General features: G+C 45.7%; 2 protein-coding genes across 6 annotated transcripts; both read right to left on the reverse strand.

Moving 5' to 3' along the window:
* Positions 1-10,964: 10,964 nt before the first annotated feature.
* On the reverse strand, positions 10,965-11,898 carry TMEM81 (transmembrane protein 81). The gene has a single exon (XM_009647947.2). The coding sequence runs from the start codon at positions 11,894-11,896 to the stop codon at positions 11,078-11,080; it is 819 nt and encodes a 272-aa protein (XP_009646242.2). The 5' UTR covers positions 11,897-11,898; the 3' UTR covers positions 10,965-11,077.
* Positions 11,899-11,991: 93 nt separating this feature from the next.
* RBBP5 (RB binding protein 5, histone lysine methyltransferase complex subunit) lies at positions 11,992-24,660 on the reverse strand. 5 transcript variants are annotated; one of them, XR_004842789.1, is made up of 13 exons: positions 24,470-24,660; positions 23,652-23,792; positions 22,998-23,160; positions 22,423-22,532; positions 22,119-22,238; positions 21,683-21,836; positions 21,501-21,572; positions 20,120-20,237; positions 19,259-19,328; positions 18,909-19,138; positions 18,442-18,636; positions 12,553-15,292; positions 11,992-12,065 (listed from the first exon to the last, which is right to left on the reverse strand). XR_004842789.1 is itself a non-coding variant. In XM_035900684.1 (12 exons), the coding sequence occupies exons 1-12, from the start codon at positions 24,610-24,612 to the stop codon at positions 15,264-15,266; spliced, it is 1,425 nt and encodes a 474-aa protein (XP_035756577.1). In that variant the 5' UTR covers positions 24,613-24,660; the 3' UTR covers positions 13,496-15,263. The 5 variants fall into 5 exon arrangements, 3 of the variants coding, with proteins under 3 accessions (XP_035756577.1, XP_035756527.1, XP_009645908.1); XR_004842793.1 differs by lacking the exon at positions 11,992-12,065 and having other exon boundaries at positions 12,776-12,853; positions 12,961-15,292; XM_035900684.1 differs by lacking the exon at positions 11,992-12,065 and having other exon boundaries at positions 13,496-15,289; positions 18,559-18,636.
* Between the last annotated feature and the right edge of the window lie 22 nt (positions 24,661-24,682).

Raw genomic sequence — 24,682 nt, forward strand, 5'->3', positions numbered from 1 at the left:
AGGGAAGGGGTCGAGTCCCCAGCCCTGGGGGGATTTAAAAGCCAGACAGACGAGGTGCTTAGGGACATGGTTTAGTGGTGGGATGGCAGCGTCAGGGTAACGGTTGGACTTGATGATCTTAAAGGTCTTTTCCAACCTAAACAATTCCATGATTCTGTGATTGCAGACTTCGAGGGTCTGGTTAGAGATGTTAATACAATGTGCTCCCTCTGGCTGGCGTTCCAACGGCTAGGAAGTAACGCTGCAAAACTCAAAGTCAAAAATTTCATGCACCTGATTAGCAGAAAGGGTAAGCGGTTGTTGGAAGAGCTTGCCAAAAAGCTTCATTATCAATCACAGTTTTAAACCAAGACTAGAAGTCTTCCAGGAAAGATATCCACTAGATCAGCCACTAGCTAGCAGGCTTGCAAAGTTTCACTTACATTATAGAAAATAATTTCCTGCATTGCAGGAAGCACTGCAATGAAATCACCCCATCTATGTTATGTCAGATTAATTCAACACAGTCATTCCTTCTGGCCTTAACAAAATAATAATTCTACCGGCTTCCTTCTACCTTTGGGAGGGATGTCAAGAGATCAGCTAGAGCAACTGCATGCGGTACAGGCCTGAGGGTCTCCACTGAGTTAAGCTGAAGCCAGACGCAGTCACCCTGGAGTGGACAGATGAGAAATTGGGCTCAGCAGCAGCAGGTTGTGGGGAGTCTCACCCAAACTCTTTCTGTCCACCCAGCCTGGATGCATTCCCTTTCACATAGCCCCTAAAAGAAGCATCACGCTTGACCATGGGGTGCAGAGGGGGACTTGGGCACTGGCTGCAGCGAGATGTGCTCCCAAGACCTCCTCAAAGCCCCTACGGACAGAGGGAAGGACAGAGGGAAGCACTGCCCTGGAAGCAGCAGGGACGGGGCAGTGGCAAGCGGAGGAGCAGGGAGCCAGCCTGCACCACCATCAGACACTGCTCCTTCCCTTCCCAGAAACTACAGCCACCCCTGGGCTGAGGGGACAAGTGTATTTGGTTGCCATATAACACTGCCCAGCTCTGGGCGCCGATCGCAAAGGGCCCCAAGAAGCTGGGCTCAGGTGTGCTCAGACCCCGGGGCAGGCTCCTGCCCCTCTGCCCCACGCTCTGCAGAGCTGCAGGCAAGGCTGCTCATCACCGGGGCCTTAATTAGCTCAGGGATTTACCCGGCAATGGGGCTTTGTAAAGGCAAAGGCAGCGTCATTAAAAAAAACAGCAGGGAGCGGTCAAGACTGAGATGAATCCCTCCCCAGTTCATTCCCCGCAAGGGCACTCCTGCTTTTTCAAGAGCCATCATTAAATGCCGCTGCACATGATATAAATCAAGGAGACAGATGTACCATCACCGACGAACAGGCGGGTCCTACTGGAAACGCAAGCACATCCCTGCGGAGAGAGCACGCCGGCAAGCACGGACACGGGATGGAGGATGGTGCGAGGCATCGCTGGTGCCCATCAGAGCCAGAGAGCCAGCACTCGCGGATCACTATAACCCCACGAGAGCTCAGCTGCATTTAAGAACTAAACCCAGTTTATTTAGGAGCATCAGCGTGTTTCCAGCAAAAGGTTTCAGGCGTTACGGCCGCAGCCACTATGAGTACAGCCCTTGCTGCAATATTTTGGCAGGCCTGGTCCCCAGAGAGGTATTTTTCTACACATAAATATCAAGGGGAAATAGAGAACTTTCTGTGAAACCTAAACCATTTCCACATCAGGTTCAAATTCGTATGAGCTGTTTGGGGGTTTTCCTGGAGGGGGAGGGCAGCTGAATTGGTTTACTGCTCTTTTGTTTAAAGAAAACAACAAACAAATCCCTTAAAATTGGTATCAAACCCCTTCAAGAATTAAAAGGAATCTACCCCAGAGCCAGTGGTTTGTGTCCCACCTGAGAGAACATCCTCCTTGTTACTTCCACACGAGCATTTTAAAGAATTTCTTGTTTCTAGGTCTTAGATTGTTCAGTCTCAGGTTTCACAGAATCCCAGACTGGCAGGGGTTGGAAGGGACCTCAGGAGCTCACCCAGTCCCACCCCCCTGCCCAAGCAGGCTCACCCAGAGCAGGGGGCACAGGACAGCGTCCAGGCGGGGGTTGAATATCTCCAGAGAAGGAGACTCCACAGCCCCCCTGGGCAGCCTGGGCCAGGGCTCAGGCACCCTCAAAGTAAAGAAGTTCTTCCTCACCTTCAATCTGCCTCAGTTTCCCTGTGGAAACACCTCCCCCCCCATCATCCTTGTTGCCCTCCTCTGGACTCTCTCCAGGAGTTCCTCATCTTTCTTGAACTGGGGAGCCCAGAACTGGACCCAGTGCTCCAGGTGGGGTCTCACCAGGGCAGAGCAGAGGGGGAGGAGAACCTCCCTCACCCTGCTGGCCACGCTCCTCTTAATGCACCCCAGGATACCACTCACACGCTGCTCCCCCAGCCTGGACGCTCGCAGCGAGGTTTCATTAATCATTTTCTATACAACCATCGCTGCACTTGCAAATGCCAAATGGGCAGGCAAAGGATTTACACCGATCCAGCCCTCCTCTCACAAAACAGATGTAAGGAGACAAAAGAAAAGTCGACCTTCCTTGGAAATGAAAAAGCATCAGGAAGAAACAGGCGGTTTCCACAAAGAGCACCCCAGTTGAGGCAGACCAGCCTGGGGTTGGTGATGGGGGTTAATGAAAGACCCCTCTGCCCTGGAAAGATAAACAAGAGCAGCTTTTGTAAATCTAAGGGGGACAGAAAAGCAAGGGCCGGACTGATGCTGGCTGGAATGAGCTCAGAAGCCTGGGGCAGATGGGCAGAGAGAAGTCAGACCAGGCTCGTAACATCAGCAGAGCCTGCTTCATTCCCAGGAAACTGGGAAGGAAAGCTCCAGGAAAGAGGAACTGCCTGGAAATGATCTTTCTTCTCTCCTTTCGGGACCAAAGCAAGGTACAAGTAAATCACCTCTGTGAGTAAATCTTTAAAGCAAACAGGTTCTTAGCACTCCGTCGCCGCTTCATACCCAGCATTTCCATAAAATTCCTACTCAAGGAATAAGCAGTTGATTTTTTTACTTCTGTGGGCAACGGAGGGGGGCAAATAAAGCGGAGGGACAGCATCTTAAAAGCTTTGTGCAAATCTGTGCCACAGTTGGTTTTGTTTAATCATATCCTCCTATTATTTGCTTCTGTCTTATCATTTGGGGGAGTTACTACCTCCCACGGAAGCCAGGATCTCAAAAGAACTCAGCATGTAATGTCTGAAAACTCATAAACCAGTATTTTACTGCCTAAAACCAATTTGTCCTTTACTAACACTCAGTTGCTCTTCAATAATATTGATTTATGGACCCCCACCAAAGCCAAAGCCAAAAATTTTGCGAAAGAAGAAGAAATTTCAAAGCAGTCAAAGCAAAGTGAAGAGTTATTTCATATGCTGCTAAATAATCCTGGTCTAAAGGTTCTGATTAAACTAAATCACGGCATCAAATTAACAATCATCAGAACTAAGCACAAAAAAACCTCATTATGGTCTACATCTGCCTCAGCATACACTAATTTAGAGTTAACTAAACCACTCCTGCTTAGGATTAGTGCTGCAATCGCGAATTTGCTTTTCTATACTCAGCCTAAGATGGCGCGTGAATTAAACCCACGATATTCAGCACGCTTTAGCTAAACACACTGCTTTGTACAGGAGTTCTGCAGGTCTAAGCCAGCATCACTAGAGGTAGGCGACAAATGAACATATTTATGCAGCGTTCTGTGGCAGAAATGACTGCCAAAAAGCTGCAGTTTCCTAGAAAAAACGCAGGGAAGAGCACAGGCAAAACATCAATAGCTACACAGTTTATCTGTGCTGGGAGAAAGCCAGCAAAAGGAAAGGGGAGAGCGAACTCTGAATTTCCCTGCTTTTCAAACGGATCATTCCATGGACTTGGAAAACGTTCATTGGCACAGTGATTCCTAGCACAGTGCAGAACAGATCCGACGCCATCCTTGGGAAGGGAGGTGCATTACGCAGTCAGTAGTTACTCATTCACGTGCGTTTCTTAGCCATAAGCAAAGTATTTTACTCTTTACCTCCTAAAAACCTCTACGGGAGGCACGAAAATGCCTGTCCTGCAGCCAGCCTCCAATGCAGCCTGAGTGCGACCGATGGGGACCGCATTGCCAGGGCATTCGCCAGCCCAGCTACTGCTTCCACAGACCCCGTCGCTATTTTGTAAAGTGCTCTGAAGTACCTGACTAGGAAAGATGTTTTACAAACCCAAAGCTTATTCAAGAAAAATCACCGCATTTCCAGTTACCTCCTTTACCCTGTACGAGGCTTCGGGAATGCCTGCAGCAAATGAGATATTAAATAAATGAGCCAGAGGGAGAGGAAAAGCAGCAGTGAATGGGAAAGGGGAGGGAACAAGAACACAACACCCCGAGAGCTGCACTGTCCAATACGTCCCGGCAGATCGCCGAACTGCTGCAAGCAACCGCAGGAATGAGCAGAATTCACCCAGATCAACACGAAGAGGATGGAAGAGTCCGACAGCCCTGGCTCTGTGCAGAAGAAGCATATGGGGGTTGTTTTCCTCTTTGCTGCCATTCAAGTTCCAGCAGTTAAGGCAATCTAGTTATTCAATTTAGATAAGCTTCAGTAGCTAACAGCAATTTAAACAGCTGCCTATGCCTCACCGTTCTGTTATTACCTCCTTCTTTCCAAGTGCTAATGCCATTAGCAAATTGACTTCCTCCCTCACACAATCTGTCTGGCTTTAGTACGAACAGTACTAATTGCTTCCTAATACTTAGGACCATCAGCAGGCAGCAGAATTTTTATACCACAAAAACCCCCTCCAGCTGGGAACTGGGAGCACGCAGTCCCTGCCATCCGCTCCTCCAGGTGAGGCAAACTGGCCAAGTGCGGGGGAAAAAGAAGTTTAGGGACCATATTGCCAATTCAGAGCAGAAAGAGACACTTTTTTCCCCTGCAATTCAGAAGGTTATGTTGCGAAGAACAGGGACAGTGACTAAGAAAACACGCAGATCACAGGAAAAGACAGAAGGAAATGTAGGGATGCTGTTTCGAAGGGTCCTTGCTTCAGCTGCTTTCACTGACCTCCCCGTACCTCCGACCTCCCCATTCCCTTTTTGTGACCTTCTTTCCCTCACTCAGACTGCCCTCCCTTCCTTCCCCTCCATCCCCCAGCAGACCTGCTAACGCAAACATCAGCCAACATACTTTAAATTGCTGCAAAACTCAAAAAGCATAGAAAGGGCCATTTCAAACAGCAACTACGCCAATACGTGGCCCAGTCCCATCCTTTCTGACAGCTGGAGCCGCGCTGTCCATCACAGCCCTCCACCTTAAAATAAGCATTAAAAAAAAAATATATTAATCTTTCCTGCTCTAGGCATCTGGCTCTCCTCTGGGAAAAAAAAAAAAAAAAAAAAAAAAAAAGGCACAATAAAAAGATGAAGGACCCTTTGGGCTCCCACTCTGACCTCCTCAGCAAAGCAGCAAGAAAATGGATCACCCTGGACCTTTCATGTAATCTTTCTGCATTTCTAAAACCCAGCTGCCCACAGGATGCAAGCCCCTGCATTTCCATTACAAAGTGCAGAGAGGCTCTTCCAGATGGGACAGCCTCTCTTTGTTGATTTTAACCATTAGCTCCCAAACCAAGCATGCGTCTGTTCCTGCTATTCAGGGAGCTCTCCAGCACAGAGGGGATCCCACAGCCTGCCCCAAACGAGCGGAGGAGGTCTCATCCCACGCAGCAAAGAGGACAGGAGAGCAGACAGCAGCACGCCGCTTCCTCTCTCTTGTGATGGGTATCTCTCATTTACAAGGTTCCGTTGCCCTTTTCTTCATGGACAGGCTGGAGAGGTGGGCCTGTGTGAACCTCATGAGGTTCAACCAGGCCAAGTGCCCTCTACTCTGCTCTGGTGAGACCTCACCTAGAGTACTGCGTCCAGCTCTGGAGCCCTCAGCACAAGAAGGACATGGAAGTGTTGGAGCGGGTCCAGAGGAGGGCCACAAAAATGATCCGAGGGCTGGAGCACCTCTCCTATGAGGCCAGGCTGAGGGAGTTGGGCTTGTTCAGCCTGGAGAAGAGAAGGCTGCGGGGAGACCTGATTGCGGCCTTTCAGTACCTAAAGGGGGCCTATAGGAAAGATGGGGAAAATCTTTTTAGTAGGGCCAGCTGTGACAGGACAAGGGGTAATGGTTTTAAACTAAACCAGGGTAGGTTTAGACTAGATATAAGGAAGAAATTCTTTACAATGAGGGTGGTGAAACACTGGAACAGGTTGCCCAGAGAGGGGGGGGAGGCCCCATCTCTGGAAGCATTCAAGGCCAGGGTGGACGGGGCTCTGAGCAGCCTGATCTGGTTAGTGGTGTCCCTGCTCCTGCGGGGGGGTTGGACTAGATGACCTCTAGGGGTCCCTTCCAACCCAAAACATTCTAGGATTCTATGATTCTATGTTCAGTAGGCAAAGAGAGCTCTGTAAATCAGGTGTGCGGAAAGTGGCCTATTTCAGTTTTCACTAGCCATTTGTATTTTTGCTTTTACATATTGAAAAAGGGTGGCTGCTCTTGGCACATGCGGGGATGCACCCTGCAGGCATCTGCCACAAAGACACCCACGGACAGGAGAGATCTGGACCAGCTGAACGCAGGCGGGCAGGCAGCAGGCTCCTGCGGATGCCGAAACAGGGGTGCACTCCGCATGGTGCCCATGGTGCTGGGTTTTACAGGCTGAGGAAAAGAGGCAAATTTCCCTGGGGGTGAGAAGAGTTTTGCAGGACAGGAATCATTGTATGCAGACTTCGTTCACCACGGTGTTAAATCAGGGCAAAAGGCTGAGTTAAGGTGCTTTACCCTGCTTAGAAGAGGCTCACTGTGGTTTTAGGCAAGTTGATTAGAAACAGGCTTTAAGTAAAAGAAGCTGGATAAAATAATGCAGGTATCAACAGGGCAGATTAACAGTAAACCAATGCAAAACACGGAGTTTACTGTAATTTTTTTCAGAGTGATCTTATAAGCACACTTGAGATACGAAGATACGATTTCATCTCCCATCTCTACAGCAGAATGAGGGAGCGATTTAAGAGCCCTGCCTACATGGATCCAATTTGGGGAGATAACTGATCAGGGGCTCAGCAGTAATTCTGTACTAGAGCTACTGGCTTTGGGGACAGGGGAGCTCTTTGGCAAAGCGAAGGAATTTGGCATTAAGAAAATGTAAGATTAGCAAGTATGAATGGACTATCTTGCAATCCACTCCCCTTCTGATGGAAAAGATATCTCCAGAGCCAGCTTACAGGAGGTCCTAGTAATACTCCGGAGCACAGGGGAACAGATTACACTGGAATCACATAGACAGAGTCTGCCCACGAGCCTCTCCCAACATCTGATGCTGCAACCCAGATAGATGGACTTAAGAGCAGGGAACAAGCAATGCTGCAGGGAAGGGAACTGCAGCAAATTGGGTTTAAATCTGCCTACGTGGGCATGTACCACACGTGGCTGAAGGTAAAGAAATGTCTCCTAGACACAGCAATAGCATAGCATGCAAAGCACAAGGTCAGCCAACACCTCTCGAAGCTGGATTTCTGATCAGCTGCATCCACTAACCGTAAAGCAGGAGGAGGGAGCTCCTGCCTAGCATGGGTTCTTTGGTTTGGCCATTCAGACAATAACAAAAATATGGCCCTCAGCATGCCAAAGCACAGAGCCAGCCCCTCTCGCTGGGCTGGGGAGGGATCTGTGTTTCTGTTTGGTTCCTCTGCAGGACTTCCCTTGATTACATGCCACCACGGGACTGCAAGAGCAATAATTAATCTAATCACCCACTTCCTGCACCCTGTGCCACAGGAAAAGAAGAGTTGAACTATAAGGTATCCCATCCCACTTTGCTTCCGTACCTTCTGAAAATCTTTTTCGCTCACCTCAGCCTTACATCATCAAGTTTACTAAACCAGATTTCATGTTCCCTCCTCTCATCATGCTTCTCTTTCAGGCATTAGCCCTCGTTCATCAAGACGAGTTGAGCTTCAGCAGCTCCATCCCTGCGAGCCTCTCCCATGTCTCTGGGAGCTTGGTAAGACCACATCTTGGGCTGTTTACAGCAGTAGTAGGGAGAGCTTAAAGCAAGAGAGAAATCCTGCCATTGCATGCGGTTGGAGGATGCTCAGAGAGGTGACTCACGCTCAGCCAGGGAGGAGAGCCCCAAAGATAGCTAACAGCTTGTGGGCGTTTGCTTTCAGGCAGAAAACAAAAGCAGTAAAGGCAAAAAAGAAAAGTAGGCATTTCTCCATTGCGAGTGGGACAGTGGCCAGGGTTTTATGGACACCAGCACTCAGCCAGGCCAGAATTGAGGGCCTGATGCAGGAGCAGAACCAGCCCCTGGCCAGGAAGGTCCCAGCACAGATCTCCGTACCAGTACACCTGCACCAAGAGGGCTACTTACGGACAACTTCCCCGCCTATGACTACTTAAGTGGTTCCAGTTTCTGTGGTGTAAGCACAGAGGAGTGCAGAAGACTTCAAGAACTCCTGGAAAGCAGATGCAGCCAGTACTGACCAATTTTCAGGGAACAAGAAATGCTTCACGGGTCAGGAGGCGGGGGCTGCAAGCAACACAAACAGGACCAGTGGCTCCCTAAGTGCCTTCAGGTTGATGAAAATAGCACCCCAAGAAAGGGCTGCAGCACAGGGGTGAACCCTGCCCTGCAGAGTGCAGTGAGCGGGGGCAGAAATAAAGCCAGTGAGAACAGGCCATAGACACGTGCCACCACTGCCGGCTCAAAAGAGCTTACGGTTCCTTACCACGCATGTCGTTACAGGAGCTACATGAGCTTGCTGCAGGAGGAGGCTGCTGCAGACCCAGCTAGAGCACCAGCAAAACCAAGGCGATGGAATGAAAGCCCAGAGGGCAGAGCAGGGGATAACGGGAACAGATGGAAGCCGGCATACTGAGTGGTCCTTGAAGGAGCAACACAAGAACTAGCTGCTAAAGGGCAGGGCCTTCAGAACCACAGAAGAACAAAGCAGACTGACCACAGATGAGGACGCCCTCAGAGAGCTAAAGACAGGGAAATACTGGAATAAGGCTCAGAGAAAGCAGCACATGCTCCTAGCCAAGGAGAGAAAAGCATTGGAGAGCCAGAGGGAACAGCCGAGCAAAGACAAAGCCAGCACTGAACACAGGAGGAACTGGAAGCATTCAAGGCCAGGTTGGACAGGGCTCTGAGCAACCTGATCTAGTTAGCGGTGTCCCTGCTCCTGCAGGTGGGTTGGACTAAATGACCTCTAGGGGTCCCTTCCAACCCAAAACATTCTATGATTCTATGATTCAGTATTGTGGAGCTGAGCCAGAAGAAACGGATGAAGGCCAGAAGCAAGAAAGTTTTGGACAACTAACTGGATCACCACCCAGGAGCTTCTGACCCCCGGGAGCAGGTCACCAGTCGGAAGGAGGACATAGAATCTCCTGCTGGCTGTCACAGCTGCATAGCAACCCTCCTGTCCCTTGCCCAAGGGTCGCCCCAGGCAGCAGGAAGGCACCATGCATCTTCCCAGAGGCATCTGCTGTCACTGCAGAAGGGTTCCCCGCAACATTTCCAAACTTCTGCTGGTCAGTGTGCCCATTAAAGCCTCCCCACAGAAACAGGGAATTCGGTAGAACTACAAACGAGGAATTCAAGCCTGATGACAGCCTTGCTTCTCCACTCAGATACAGCTAGATGACCCCAGGGTCCGCAGATCGCTCTTCTGACACACTTATGACCGGCTTCACTGTATGTGAAGATTTGGCTTGCTATGTTTCAGTCTGATTTTTTTATATAGGATTGTCTGCAAATCAGGTATTTACTTCTATATCCATCTTTTTTATATTAAAGCTTTTTTTGTTGTTGCTCTGGTAAAAAGAAAAAAATAATAGCAGGCTTCAATCTTTAATCCTTCCCCACAACTGGGTGTGCCACGCATTCCCATACTTTAGTTCACAGGAGGGGAAAAAAAAAAAAAAAGGAAACACAGTAAATATTGTTGTTTACTGTAAAATAAGAGACAGAAAGTAGAAAGAGAATGCACTTAATAGGTCCCTCTGTGGATTCTGCTACCAAGGGGGAAACAGTACTCCCTACTGAGCTGCTGCATGTTTTATACTTATTAATCACCAGGAAAAATGAAAGATCCATAAGCCCGCTGAACTCTTCCCTTCCTCCCCCTTTCAAGATTTTAGGAATAAGCTCAGCTCTGAGTCACGATTAAAACCACTCAGTTATGTTCCTAAGCAGCAGTGCTCAAATTGAAGATTTGCTTGTGCCACCCAACGCTCCCTGCTTCACTACTCGACACTACAAAGGGAACAGTGCCAGCTCCAAGCTATCGCTTGAAGATACTTTACAGTCCCCTGGGCTCTAGCAGAGGGAGATAAATCCCTCTAGAGGAAGCAGGCAGTGGTGGTCCACCCCTCGTCCCCACACGGCCCCACAGTTGCTGCGACTGGACCACTTGGATCTGATGGAAAGGACACCAGAGAGCCAGGAAACCTGGCTGTAAGCCCACGTTGAACGTGTCCTTACTTTGCACCTCCTGCTGGAGAAACACCACCTACCAAATAGTGATCTGTGTCAGCTCACATCGCCACTGAGTTCTGGGCACAGCAGAAGAAATTAAAGGAAATAAGACAGGAATCAGGATCGCGAGTTATTAGCTAAATAAAAAACCCAAACACCTAGAGGTAAAATAAAGGCGAGCTAGAGGAGCATGGCAAGGCAGTCAGCAGTGAGCAGTGGGCATTTCTGTGGCTCAGTGTCCTCTAACTCCAGTCTGGACCATTCCAGACCGTCCCTTCACACAATGTGGAGGCAAACTGCCTTGCCCCATCCGAAGCTACTGTACGCACTACCCCATTAAGGCTCAAGCTCTGGTGCTACAGTCCTGTACTAACTTACCATACCCTGAAGCTTAAGAAAATACTTAGTAATAAACTGTGTCAGCCAGAAAAAAAAAAAAAAGTAACTAACATCGCCATGAAATACTGCATCAATACTAATAAAGAGACAGAAACGAGCAATTGCATTAAATCTCAGTTTTCTTTGCAGCTCTCCTTCTCAAAATCTTCTGCAAGAAGCAGAGCGCCATGCTCACCAAGACACCCGCTAGCACTCCACTTCCAACTCCTACCAAGCATTCGTAAAACAATTCCCCTTGCCAAAAGCGCTGCTGCTCTTGCTCTTCCTCCAGGGTGCTGTTCCCTGTGTTTCCTTCCTCCTCATATGCTGCTAACTTCTGTTCCCAGGTCAAGGATTTTTCAAAGTTCAGATCCACTAAGTCGTTTTGGATCACTCTGACCCCAAAGTAGACCCTCTTGATGACTTTCAATGTCTTCAGCATCCGCACATCACATCGGTAAGTCCCTGCATCAGACGCCCTGATAGGGGAAAATCTGACGACAGAATCGGGGTTTTTGAAAGGTCTGAACAGTACATCATTTGTGGTGATAAGGCCTTCGGCAAGCCGCCACGTATAGATATAGGCTCGGCTATCAACGTCGACCGCGTCCGAGGTCAGGCAGCTGAACTGGAAGGGTTTGCCCACAGGGATGGTGAAGTGGAGCAAGCCACAAACCCAGCTGGTCAGGCAGTCGGACCTGCGCACGGTGCAATTCCTCCTCTCTCCAGCAGTGTTGATCTCGCACATCTCCTCCAGTTTGGAGCCCAGCCCACAGGTGACGCTGCAGGATGTAGCGTTGACCACAATTATTGCTACAGCCGATTTCAGCTGTGGTGGGATGGTAACTTTTTGAAGGGAAACTACCAACGGTAGATAGAAAACACAAAGTAATATTCCAAGGATGTGGCTGTTCCCCAAGGTCTTCATATCGGGGTTATCAGACATTCTGCTTTCTGAAGCTGTGCAAATGCAGTAGTCAAAAAAACCCAAACCCACAAATCATTCTTTGCAAACCTTCAAACCGAGTGTTTCTGAAATCCCACCGGAATCATCTTCAAGACACAATCCTTCTGTTAGGAAAAATCCTCCAACAAGAAAGGCTTGAAGTACAACACTGCTAAAGAAGATGCAACACGTTACTACGTTGGGCAGAGCGTGAATCATGAATTCCAGTTCTTGTAACATGGCAGCAGAGCGTTTTAATCCACTGTATTCCAGCAATTGGGATCTATTTGACAATTTTAAAAAGATGAAGCCCTCCCTTCTCTGTAAGATTTTACACACTATTTAGATGACTTTCCACTCTAAAGAAGTACTATTCCAGTTTAATTTTCCCACCAAACTATAAAGCAATATAAGTAATCATTACTGGAACCCTTAAAATAATGCTGTTGAGCATAAGGAAATTCCAATTCCTTATGCTACACCTGTACAGTTCTGTCTTACATAGGCACATCCCAAAATTTAAAGTACTCCCCAAATTACCAAGATCACGAAAACACAATTTCAACCTCTAGACAGTCTGATGTCAAAAAGAAGCTGAACAGTATTTTCCCACTGATGACCCCCATCTCTACGCAGGGCTGAGCGAGGTCACTCACGTGTCCGTGAGCCCGTGTTCCCAGGGGAACGGTGCCGATGTCACAGCCCGGCTGCCCGGGTCAGAATGCGGCCCCAAACCTTCTGAGGGAGAACAAAGAAATCCCCTAAGCCCGAAGCCAAAGCGAGTCCTCTGAGATGAAAGCATCGTATGAGGCTCCTGACACCCGCTGTCAGACTCCGAAGGGATTCAACAGCATCACCCAGAGGAGCTGCGAGCGTGAGCCCCACGCTCTGCGTCACACAGGGCCACCAACTCCGAAGAGCAATCGGAGCCAAGATCTCCACATTCAGTTGATGCATCTGTAAAACAGAAACCACTCGTACACCCAGAATAATTCACTCAGTGCTCAGGCATCCCAAAAGAATAACGCACTGCTAGGAGTTCTCCATGAAAAAAAGTAACTCACTGTTGATGGTGTAACTGAACGGTGGTCAAGGCAGCTCGATAATCTGAATTATGGATTGCAGAAGGGTTTGCATTGCCATGTTCTTCAACAGCTCTGCTAACAAATAACCATATTTCTGTCCCTAACAAGCCTTAATTTATCAAAATGAAGACTTCTGAAGATCTAATATGTATTTTCCACATTCAGTTTCCCTGAGGCGCACTCTACACCCAGCACGCTTTGCGCTCAGCTCCCCTTTCGCACGTCTCTCTCAGGGCCTAGGCTGAGCTCAGGTACGCAGGGCTTTTATTAGGCTACAGATTTACTCCTGTCCCCTGAAAAGAGATCATCAACCAAATGCTACACTAAAAAAACCAACCAAACCCCAACACACCAGCTGTGGGGTGAAGGCACAACACATTTGTTGGCAGTTGAGCTGTATTGCAGATTTCCTAAACATTGTCACAATATAAACAATCACGGCAGTATGGAAAAGCCAAAACTTACCCATTGACTTTAGGAAATAAAACATACCTCTTTATTTACAAACGCAAAAACTAACATCACTGCTGTATACTACCACCAAGCCAGTATCTGACAAGTATTGTACAAAACTAGATAGCAAAAAATAAAATAAGAGATGGGAGAAAATAAACCAAGGACATATACACTGTACAGAGAAGTTTTAACATAAATGAAGGCTGGAGTCTGTGGCAAATTATATGTTTTAAAACAACCTAGAGAACCATTGCCTGTGCGTCTTTTAAAGCTTGTGGGGTCAGCCACACCACACACGGGTGGATTTGACATAACAGTGTTCCAGGAAAGATGCGAGTCATCCTACAAGCAGGAAGAGCAAAGACAACTAATACTGTACGCACGGGACTGAATTTCATTAAACGAAGCAGGCCACTGTTCCGAAGCCAGAAATGAAAATACTAGTTTTAAAAATCCTTCTGACTTATAATATCTCCTCTCTTCCCATGCTTGTATCTCATGTAACTACTGCATACTTCCGACTGCAAATTAATAAATCTCTTTATGACTCCTTGGTTTTTAATGTCTGCAAGATACTTTGGAAATTTAAATACGTAGCAATAATCTCAATAATTACATCTGGGGAAAAACTGAAAGTAATTGCATAAGAACTACAAAAGTCTGTAAAACAAGGGGCATTAGGAATGAAAACTTTCTTTTAAGAGGCTAGTACAGAGAGGCGTCAGGCTGCAGGTACTGGATAGATAAAGTGTCTCTTCCCACTCCCACAGGGAAAACACTACAACCGTCTTTAAGGAATACAAAGTTAAAGCATGGCTGGGAATCGGCTGTTAGCATTCACCTTTCTTCCATTCTTGATCCAGAAGTGGGGGGGGAAAAAAAAGCCTGGAAAACTACTCTTTTGGTTCGGAGAAATATTGGTTCTGTTTTCTCTCTAACTGCCAGTACCTACCAGCTAAGGAGGAAAGCGACTGTTTCTGGTAGGGCACCTCACAGGAAAGAGACAGAATAAAAATATTTGCAAGGACAGAAAGAAACCGCCAACACAGCTTTTCATATCACAGGCTAGAAGAAAGCATATAAACAGAGTATTTTATCTAGAGCTAATTTCACTCGTTCCTTTTCCCATAAGCAGAGTCATCCTTCATGTCTAAAATATTCACAATATGTGGATTCATTCTTTGTAGACTTCAGAGGGTGTCTTGATTCTTCACATCAGAGCTCTATCCACTTGAGATGAAACCAAACCTGGCACATAATCAGCAGCAGTGTTTCACTAAGTACGTCAGCATAGAAGGCATCACGCTGAGCTGACAGAAAAGCTGATAAGGTAATGCAGCTGGCACAGAAGGACTTACAACTCACCAAAATGAAAATTAACAGCAAAGAAAGGGACGTTCGCAGCATACACAGTCACACGGCATCAGGAATAAAAATACACACTTTGGGGATTCTTCAATCCAGGAACAACAAAAAAAATAAAATATTTAAAAGCCAATGGCTGACAAGCTGTGGAGCGGCAGAGTGTTGGGTACCAGCTTGCTTTAGGAATAGTTCTATACGTCACCACAAAGGCAGTCCAGTTAGTCTCTTTGCAAATCACATGACCTGAGAGCCAGCATCTTACACTGTTCCATGAAGAGGCAGTTAAGGAGGAATGAAGGCCGTTTCCTCTTCCATAGTCAATTCTTACAAAAGTCACTCCCTGAATCCATGAACAATCAGTCTGCTGTATTAGTCAGTCCGCTCTGACTGAGCGTTTAATCTATTTTCCACATTATGGTGCCAATATAGGAAAGAATACAGGAAGATAAAGAAGAGTGTCTTCATAACAATTCTGAGATTGCACCACCTGCTAAAGAGATCAAAGACAGGTGAAAAATAAGTAATCAGACTCAAACAGATGTTACCAGAAACCAGAGACCACCAAATATGGTAGCATTTCCAGAAAAAAAATGAGAGAACACAAGATTTTCTAGAAAAAGCCATTTGTTTCAGAATGAGATATAATCAACAAGATACTGCCTATGACAAATTAAGACTTCTAGCATTTCTGCATTTGTATGTGAGATCACGTGCACAGGCATGGACAAGGCGGCTTAGGAACGCTCAGCTTTTACTCCACAAAGTTGCGAGCAAACTTACCTGGTGTAAAATTTTACAATTCATCGATCCCAAAACCTCAGAGCAAAAGCACAACTGAAAACACCAAGTTCCACCTAAGTTTGGGTTAAACCAGATTGCCGTAGGATTTTATTCTAAAACTATAAAATGGATCGAGCTTCTCAGTTTGTTTACACTGAAACCTGATTTGACATAGCAGCTTTAAGAATAAGATGTTTCCTGCCAGGCTGCGCAGCACAGGGACACAGACGTGCTTGCAGCAAGCTCCGAGGCCCGGCCATGCAGCTTGCAGATGTATTACGGCGTATCAGCAAACAGCTTCCAGAGGAGAAATGCTTGCTGCGTGACTGTTTTAGCGACTCATTAGTTACTTCAGAAAGCAACAGCACAAGGAACTAGCAGAATGAAAAGCTTCATGCACGAGAGACAGAGAAGGCGGTCTGGCTCCAGGATCCCAGGCAGGTTGGCCATTTGAATTTGGAAGTGTGTATTTGCACATGGTTGAACACCGACAACCCCAAGAAAAAAAGGGGCTGCCCAAAATAGGAATTGTAAGTGCAAGCCCTAAAGAGAATAAGGTAAGGCAGACGTGAACTTCACGGACTAAAAGACTACTCTGTGTTTGGAAAGATCCGAGTGACAGTTTCTTTCAGTGGACAGTCAATCTGTTCTTCTCATAACATGACTCACATAGACACTTCCAACACTGGCTACTGAGATCTACTGCATGGATCTATTGGATCCTCTTAAGTCAACAGTACTGTAGAAGGGAGCATAATAACAGGTCCTAATGAGAGACAGAAGTCCATTAGAGCAATATTAATTATTGGCACCACCACGGAAAAATACCTTAAAGTGCTTACAGACAACAAAGACTAAAAGTAAATTTTAGAAAGCTCTACCATCTCCAGTAGATGGGGAAAGTAAGTAGGGAACCTGCGTCTAAACCCATTCCTTTGTAAGAAAATAAAATTGCCATTTTACAGTGTCCAAGCCCCAAAGCTAACCGTGCTGGCACATCCCAAGCTCAGCAGCAGTAGCCAGTAAAATTCCACCGTTGTCTTTTATAGCAAGTCAGATGATAACAACTGTGTGGGAGCACTACAAGCAAAACACACAAAAATGCGCCCAAATCAGCTTTGCAAGGATGTGTAAAAAACCAAGGAAGGAGTCTGTCTGGAACGTTGCTTCATTTGAAACGTGCTAGAGGAAGTGGGATTATTACTTTTCCAGTTCTCAGAACAGACCGATGCAATAGCGATCACAAGCTGCAAGAAGAAAGTACACTGAGATCTGTCTACAAACATAGATCCTTCCAGTGCACGATCCTTCCTCATTTATATCCTTTTACGTGCGGTCATCTTAATTAGTAGTGTGATAAAAGAAAGCAATCAACAGGCCTGCTGATGAAACTAATGATTACACTCAATTGGTCTTCAAACCAGTCTTGTCCATCCAGCGTGGCCCAACAGAGCGATCAGGATGTGCAACAGATGCCAGCAAAAACATCTGTGGATCCACACAATCCAGACAATTCCTTACTATCATACTTTAAAACATAGTGGATGTCCCCTAATGACTTGAGAAGTCAAAAGAGAATCACCCTGTCCAGTAAATCAGAAGCTACTCAGTACCTCCAAGGGTACAAACTAAGGATATTCTTGGCCATTTGTTTAATTTTTGGATTTTGCAAGGTGCAGCGTGAAAGGATTAAGTGGAAGCCTAGAAAACACCCACCACATTTTTCCACGTATAGACTAAGTTTCTTTTATCACATTCCCCTTTTCTGCAAACAGCAATTATCAGTACCAATACAGGCAACACAACAGGAGCTGAGCAGGAAGGACAATGAGCAAGGTGGGTAGCATAGGACCAGCAGTGAGGGAAGGAAGCGGGGGGGAAAAAATAAAATCACTTCTGTACAGCCTAAAATCCACAGCAGCCGCTGCTGAGTTCAAGGAAATGCAAAATTTGATGTATCAATTACACTGCGTCTTTGAAACTGTTCATAGGTCAACCCTGAGCTCTTCATTACAATGTAAAAAAAAATAATAAATGGACCCAGATCACTTAATCCAAACACGTGCTTTCTTTCCTACACTTGAATGAACTTTTCCCAAATCAGAATCTGAAGTAGCAAATGAGACAGACAGGAAACACTGAGTCTCTCTGAGACTGTCTGGGCCCCAACAAAGGTGTCTGCAATAGTCCTGGTTTAGTACACAACCAACAAAACATAACAAGAAACAAAAAAAGAGAAAAGTCCACCAAAATCTATCTTCACTTACAGCAGCTGCACTTTCTGGAGTTTAACTATGGCTGCTGTATAGCTAGGAATAGAAAATGTCAGCTCCTGAATTTTATCTCAGGGTTCGTCTATCAAACGGACCATTATTGATGCTCCATGCCCTAGTTCTGCTTACAGAACTTTTCTGTTCTTCATCACTCTGCCTACTATTGGTGGCACAAAATGTCAATTTAAGCTTCAGAATCCTTCACTATTTACATTCTTCCCCCTCAAAATCGACCCAGCAAAACCAAACACCGTTACTGCTTGTGTAAGAGTTGACAGAAGCTATCGAAAAGATTAGTCAGAAAGATTGTTTTGCTTTTAAAGTAGTGCTCAGTCTCTAATAAAAACCCTACATGCTCTTTGTATCAGCAACACAGGCATGGATATCAGTTTTATTAAAAGTATTGAAAGCACTTCAACTTTAAAAAAAAAAAAAAAAAAAAGTAAAATTTTGCCTATCCTTGACAGCAGCTAAATGTTTGGTGAGCAAGTGCCATTTGGGACGATAAAATGCTATATTAAGTCAGGGTCTGTACAAAGCAAGGCCACCAAGCAAGGCAACGACGCTCACGCTGGGTTCTCCTTACCTGTCAAAGGCTGTCCCAGCTCCGCCTGCACTTTACCCTTCGCTGCTCCTTCCAGAGGTAAAGCACCTCTGTCCCCTTTGTAGAGTTTCGGTTTAAATGGAGAATCTTTGTCTTTACCTTTTGATCCTTTAGGCCTGCCTGCTTGCTTCTTCTTGGATTTACCATCTCCCTTCACACCCAGCAGCGGATGGACTTCTGTGGAGACACAATGCATTACCAAAGGGAGTTATCTCTTGGGACGCTTCTACCAGCACATCCATCGTGAAAAACTACAGTGTCAAGCTGCCTTTACTCATTCCCAGCTTGCAAAATGCCAGCAAAATTTGCAGCGTTGGTGACTGTTAATAACTGCTGTAAGAAGTGACTTCACAGGAAGGAGAAAATTAGGGAGTGGCCTCCTGAACTTCTGGTCTTCAGACCATCTCAGATGCAGAACAGGCAATAAACCAATGACAGCTTCTACGCACCATCATTAGGTACTCCTTGTAGTTCAATGTTGGTGGTTTTGGGCTTCTTCTTTGGTGCCTGAGGTCCATCAGAGGAGGACTGCCTCTTCTTCTCAGAACCTATTCCCTCATCAGTTAAAGAGCTCTGAACTGCATCTGGTGGGGGTCCATAGGGGTTTTCTTCTGGATCTTCAACTTCAGGAGCAATGGGCAAGTAAAGCAGAGCCTTGGAGTCCTCCAGTTCTTCATCACTGTTAAGGAAAAAAAATTTGCTTTCATTTAAAATTAGGGGTTATTATAACATATTATACAGAGAATCGTAGTGAAACATTTTATATGCATACTTTAATTAAAACAAAACCCTCTTGCACCTGCTACAGAAGGCAGCAATGGGATCCCCGCTAGTTACATCCACTTCTTCATCTTCAGCAGCATCAGCACCTGAGAATCAGGGAAAAAAGAAGAATTAAAGACAGTAAGGAGACGACCAAATGACCCCGAAAGAACAGGTCTGTGCTTAAAAGCCTCAGCATGCAGACATGAGAATTAAAGCAGAAAGCAAATCTAAAGAATTTCCTCTTAAATCTATCAGGTTGAGGTTTTTTTCTATGTTCTAATACAGGTCTATTGTTATAAAACACCAGCAGTAAAGCTAGACAGATTTTAAATCTTCAACATGTTTTGTTGTTTTCACTAACATAGTTCTTAATCAGATGAAATCTGTTTCAATGCTCAATTCGCACAAGTCAATGTTACACTTGAATATTAAAAACCGCTCAACAACAATTAACCTAAATACGAGAAGTGCTGCAAAGCCTGGTAATGAGAAGAGCTCTGTGGTGTGCTGGGAATAATCCCTATTTCTTTCCACAGTTTAACTACAGCCTTTCGCAGTACACCATTTTTTGGCACCACCAAGTGGGCAGCTTGCGCTCCTACTGATTCAAATTCGCCACTGCTGTTGAGAGCAAGCCTGTAGGACGATGTTTATTTGCTGTTGTTGTTTGCTTAAACACATATGGGAAAGGGGAGGCATTTCTAAAAAAAAAATTGCATATTAATTGGCAGGAATCATACAGACTGTGCTATTTCCTACACCGTCATTTATTCCAGTCCTGTTCTGTCCCGTAGCACCCATGTGTACTACCATGACCTCTAGTTTTCCTTTTTACTATGCTCATGTATTGAGACTATGAATTATTTGCTACGTAGAAACACAGTTTATGCAGTACCTGTCTGTTCTGGTTCACTCTTATCTTCATCTTCAATGTCAAACTCTGACTCTCTCTCTTCATATTCTACATTTTCATCCAGCTCTTTGAAGTCAGGCGCAAAGGCACTCCAGTTTTCCTAAACCACAAATTCAAACCAATTTTTACCTTACGCAAAGGTACGTGAGGACTCATGCAATTACAGTCTCATTCTGCATTAAAATCCCCCAAGCTGTGTGCCAGATCACAAACACCAAGCCTCACTCAGGTCCGCAGTCATGCTAACTGCACTAGTTAGCTCCGGCTGAAAATAGGACACCATAATATGCCTTAAATATTGCAATGTATGTAATAATTACCCCTAAACCCAAAGCTCTATGTTCATGTCTAGCCACTTAAGTTTGGGCTCACTCACATAGATTTCCTGCACTTACACGACACGTTCAGGTGTCCCAGTGATGGTATTTAAGACTTTAATGCAAAGCTTAACTAGTTCTGAAGCGTGAGTACCATCCTCACTTTCAACAAGACAGCAAACGCATTTCAAGTTCAAACAGGTGAACCTAATGAGCTTGTTGAGCTGGAATTTAATAAAGGATTTCAGCATGCAATAGTTCAGTCTATCAATATGGAGACCGCTAGGGAATCCTCGTAAGGAAACGATCCAAAACGCTTACCACTTGATTCTGAGCCCATATTGACACAACACCACTTGAAATAGAAGCTATGATCGGTCGGACAGGGTGCCACTAGATTTATTTGAAAGAGAAAAGAGGAACTTAATTGGTAAATGGAATTAAGAAAGCTTAGTTTTCAAAATTACAAGGAACATCGTAATAGCAGACAGTTTTCTTACTGCTACATCCAAGAGCAGCTCTCCTCTGGTCCCGTGGAGGATTTTCACTAGGTTTCCAATACTCTTCTCCCAAATGTACAGGGCATGCTGTCGTGCTGAACCTGCCACTATATATTCACCATCACCAGAGAAACAGCACTTCTTCCACGGCGTCCTGCAGGCAAAAACATCGCCACAGTTAAACAACAGCACAACACGGAGGATGGAGGACTGCGGAGCAGGCTTGTTCTTCAGACTGAGATCTTTCCTACTCCCATCCACAAATAATATTTAAGCTTTAAATCAAGTTGTGACAGACAGGTTTCATATGAATCAGGTGTCCCAGTGATGGTATTTAAGACTTTAATGCAAAGCTTAACTAGTTCTGAAGCGTGAGTACCATCCTCACTTTCAACAAGACAGCAAACGCATTTCAAGTTCAAACAGGTGAACCTAATGAGCTTGTTGAGCTGGAATTTAATAAAGGATTTCAGCATGCAATAGTTCAGTCTATCAATATGGAGACCGCTAGGGAATCCTCGTAAGGAAACGATCCAAAACGCTTACCACTTGATTCTGAGCCCATATTGACACAACACCACTTGAAATAGAAGCTATGATCGGTCGGACAGGGTGCCACTAGATTTATTTGAAAGAGAAAAGAGGAGGAACTTAATTGGTAAATGGAATTAAGAAAGCTTAGTTTTCAAAATTACAAGGAACATCGTAATAGCAGACAGTTTTCTTACTGCTACATCCAAGAGCAGCTCTCCTCTGGTCCCGTGGAGGATTTTCACTAGGTTTCCAATACTCTTCTCCCAAATGTACAGGGCATGCTGTCGTGCTGAACCTGCCACTATATATTCACCATCACCAGAGAAACAGCACTTCTTCCACGGCGTCCTGCAGGCAAAAACATCGCCACAGTTAAACAACAGCACAACACGGAGGATGGAGGACTGCGGAGCAGGCTTGTTCTTCAGACTGAGATCTTTCCTACTCCCATCCACAAATAATATTTAAGCTTTAAATCAAGTTGTGACAGACAGGTTTCATATGAAAGCATCCGTCCGTTACGCTGAATAAGATCCTGAGCTACCCTTCATCCCGAGACTCCCATTAATGCAGAGCCCCCAAACCTCACCTTTTGAGGTCAGGCTGACCAGCCATTCTGCTGCCTCTCACCTGTTCACTAAATCCTGCAGCTTCTGCATTGGTTCAGGCTCCCCATCTCGTCCACAAGTTAGAATTTCACGGCCATCATACACCCTGATTATCCGGTCAGCTGTGTTTATTAAAAAGCAGCTGTAGGAAGGAGGGCACAGAACATGCATTGCATTAGAAGACTAAGAAAATATAAAGAATTAGAGTATGTTCCATGAAAGAACTGGGAGGGGGAAAGGGGTTAGGGTCTTTTATGCTCTGTCAATCTACCCTAGAGCTCTCAATTCGTCTTGAAAGACACCACCTGACAAAGGAAGTAACTCACCTTCCTTTCCGAGCAAATTCAATGGATTTAATAGCTGTGGTGTTGCTGGTTCCAGTTGTCACTCTGAAGGAAGCAACAAGATCCTGAGTGTCTGTTTTTAAGACCAAGATCTGAAGATTAAGGAGACAGAAGGCAATCAGTATCTTTGTTTTAACTCATTCCCCTTTCGGTACCTTTCACGCCAGCTACTAACCCTGACAACAGAAGCCTCAGCAATCTACACGGGAATAGTTGGGATTCTGCAACTGCAGTTTCTACTACAGTTTCTGCGACAGTTCTGCGTCATAAACATTGGTTTATTTACACTGGAAAAGGATCCAACAAACATGGTCAAAGACAACAGCAACACAAAGACCTAACTCAGACAAAGTATTACAGCCTAGAGATCGTCACAGATAAAGCGTGATGCTTTGTTCAGAAGATCACACCAGCACAATCCCAATTATTCAAGAGACATTCAGGAAGCCTTATCTGTGTATTAAAACGAAGAACGCAACCCAGAAACGTTAAGCACCTTGATAAAGACAGGAATTAATCTAAGCTACTGCATCCAGTGCCGCCTGCTGAAGTCTCACCTTCCCCTTGGCATTGCCCGTATAAATGTATTCCCCTCGCCTGTCAAAGGAGGCCACAACATTGAGATCAGAATCATCATCCACAGGTAGGACAACGTGTTTGGAGTCTGACAGCGTTAGCATCACCGGCGCCGACTTCATGGGGCAAACCAAAACTCTGTTTCTGCAAAGCACAGAAAGAAGAGTCAGTAATTTCTTCTCTGGAAAAAAAGTTTCCACATTTAGAAGTGAGAAAAAACTCTTGACCTATAACAAGAAATACAGAACACCTCTGTATTTTTATTATCTTATTTCATCTTTGTTACTTTAATCGCAACAGGACATAAGCTGGTTTCCACTTTCTTTTTCTGGAAGCTTCTCCAAGTTTATGCAGTAACTTGTAAACTCCACAAGCCATTCCTATACACATTTCTAAGAAGCATTCCCTTGTTTACCCTCCCCCCCCTTCCTGATATTTTCATAATAAAAAGAGCCACAGCAAATCCAGTTAGGGTTCTAATCACAAAAAGAAGATACACTGACAGCATCTGCTAGGTTTGGAAAAAAATCACTTTGCAAACCGCAATAAAAAGATTTTAACAACCGTTAGTTCTACCAAAGCGAGAGCAATTCTGCCAAAATGAGAGCATTTGACCCTTTTTTCACAGGACTTACTGGTCTCGAGGGTGGTACTGAACTTTCAAGATAGGTGAAGGAAACCGAAATCTCTGGTCGCAGTCTCCAGAGAGCACATCCCACTGCGACACGATGTTATCAGTCGAAGCACTCACCAGTTTATGACCATCTCGACTCCAGCTGCAGTAACGAGAGGCAGTTCAAGTCAAAGTCACTCCTTAAATACATAAGGCATACACCCATGGTTTAAAATTATCAGACTAATTTCTCAGGCTCAGATATTAATCTGCTAGTGTGAAAAATGACCTAGCATCCAAAAACTTGATGGGCACAAGGCACTTCCAAGCTCTCTTAAAGGAAACTATCCTAAAACATAACCGGCTATCCCTATTAACATCCAAAAACTTAATGGACATAATGCAGTTCCAAACTGTCCTAAAGGAAACTATCCCAAAACATAACCGGCTATCCCTGTTAACATCCAAAAACTTAATGGACATAATGCATTTCCAAACTGTCCTAAAGGAAACTATCCCCAAACATAACCAACCAGCTCTGCTAACCTCCAAAAACTTCACGGGCACAAAGCATTTCCATGCTCTCTTGAAGGAAACTATCCCAACACATAACCGGGTATCCTGGAAACGGTCTGGCGTTTCAATAATCAACACGCCCCGGCGTTAAGAGCTGCCAGGGTACCCGAGCGAGCACCTGACGCTCAGCAAAGGCGGGCAGGGACAAATTCTGATTGAAAGGAGAACGTTCAGACCCAGCGCGTGGGCTACGAGCTCAGGTCCAACTCAACGTGGCTTCCGCTTGCTCCAAGAGCAAAGGAGCCCTCTCTCGCCCGTTCTCACCACAACGAGCAGACGGGGTGAATGTGAGCGCTGATGATCTTGGCGATGCCCCTGGTCAGGAAGTCCCAGATGACGATGCGCCCGTCGTTGCAGCCCACGGCCAGCAGCGTGCCCCAGCGGTTGAAGGTGCAGGTCAGGGCCATGCTGATGCAGTCCAGGGTGCCATCGGCCTCCTGCGGGGAGAGGGCGGCGGAGGGGGCGGTCAGGCCGCCG

The sequence above is a fragment of the Egretta garzetta genome, unplaced genomic scaffold (assembly GCF_000687185.1).
Source record: "Egretta garzetta isolate BGI_Z169 unplaced genomic scaffold, ASM68718v1 scaffold640, whole genome shotgun sequence".
Lineage (NCBI taxonomy): Eukaryota > Metazoa > Chordata > Aves > Pelecaniformes > Ardeidae > Egretta > Egretta garzetta.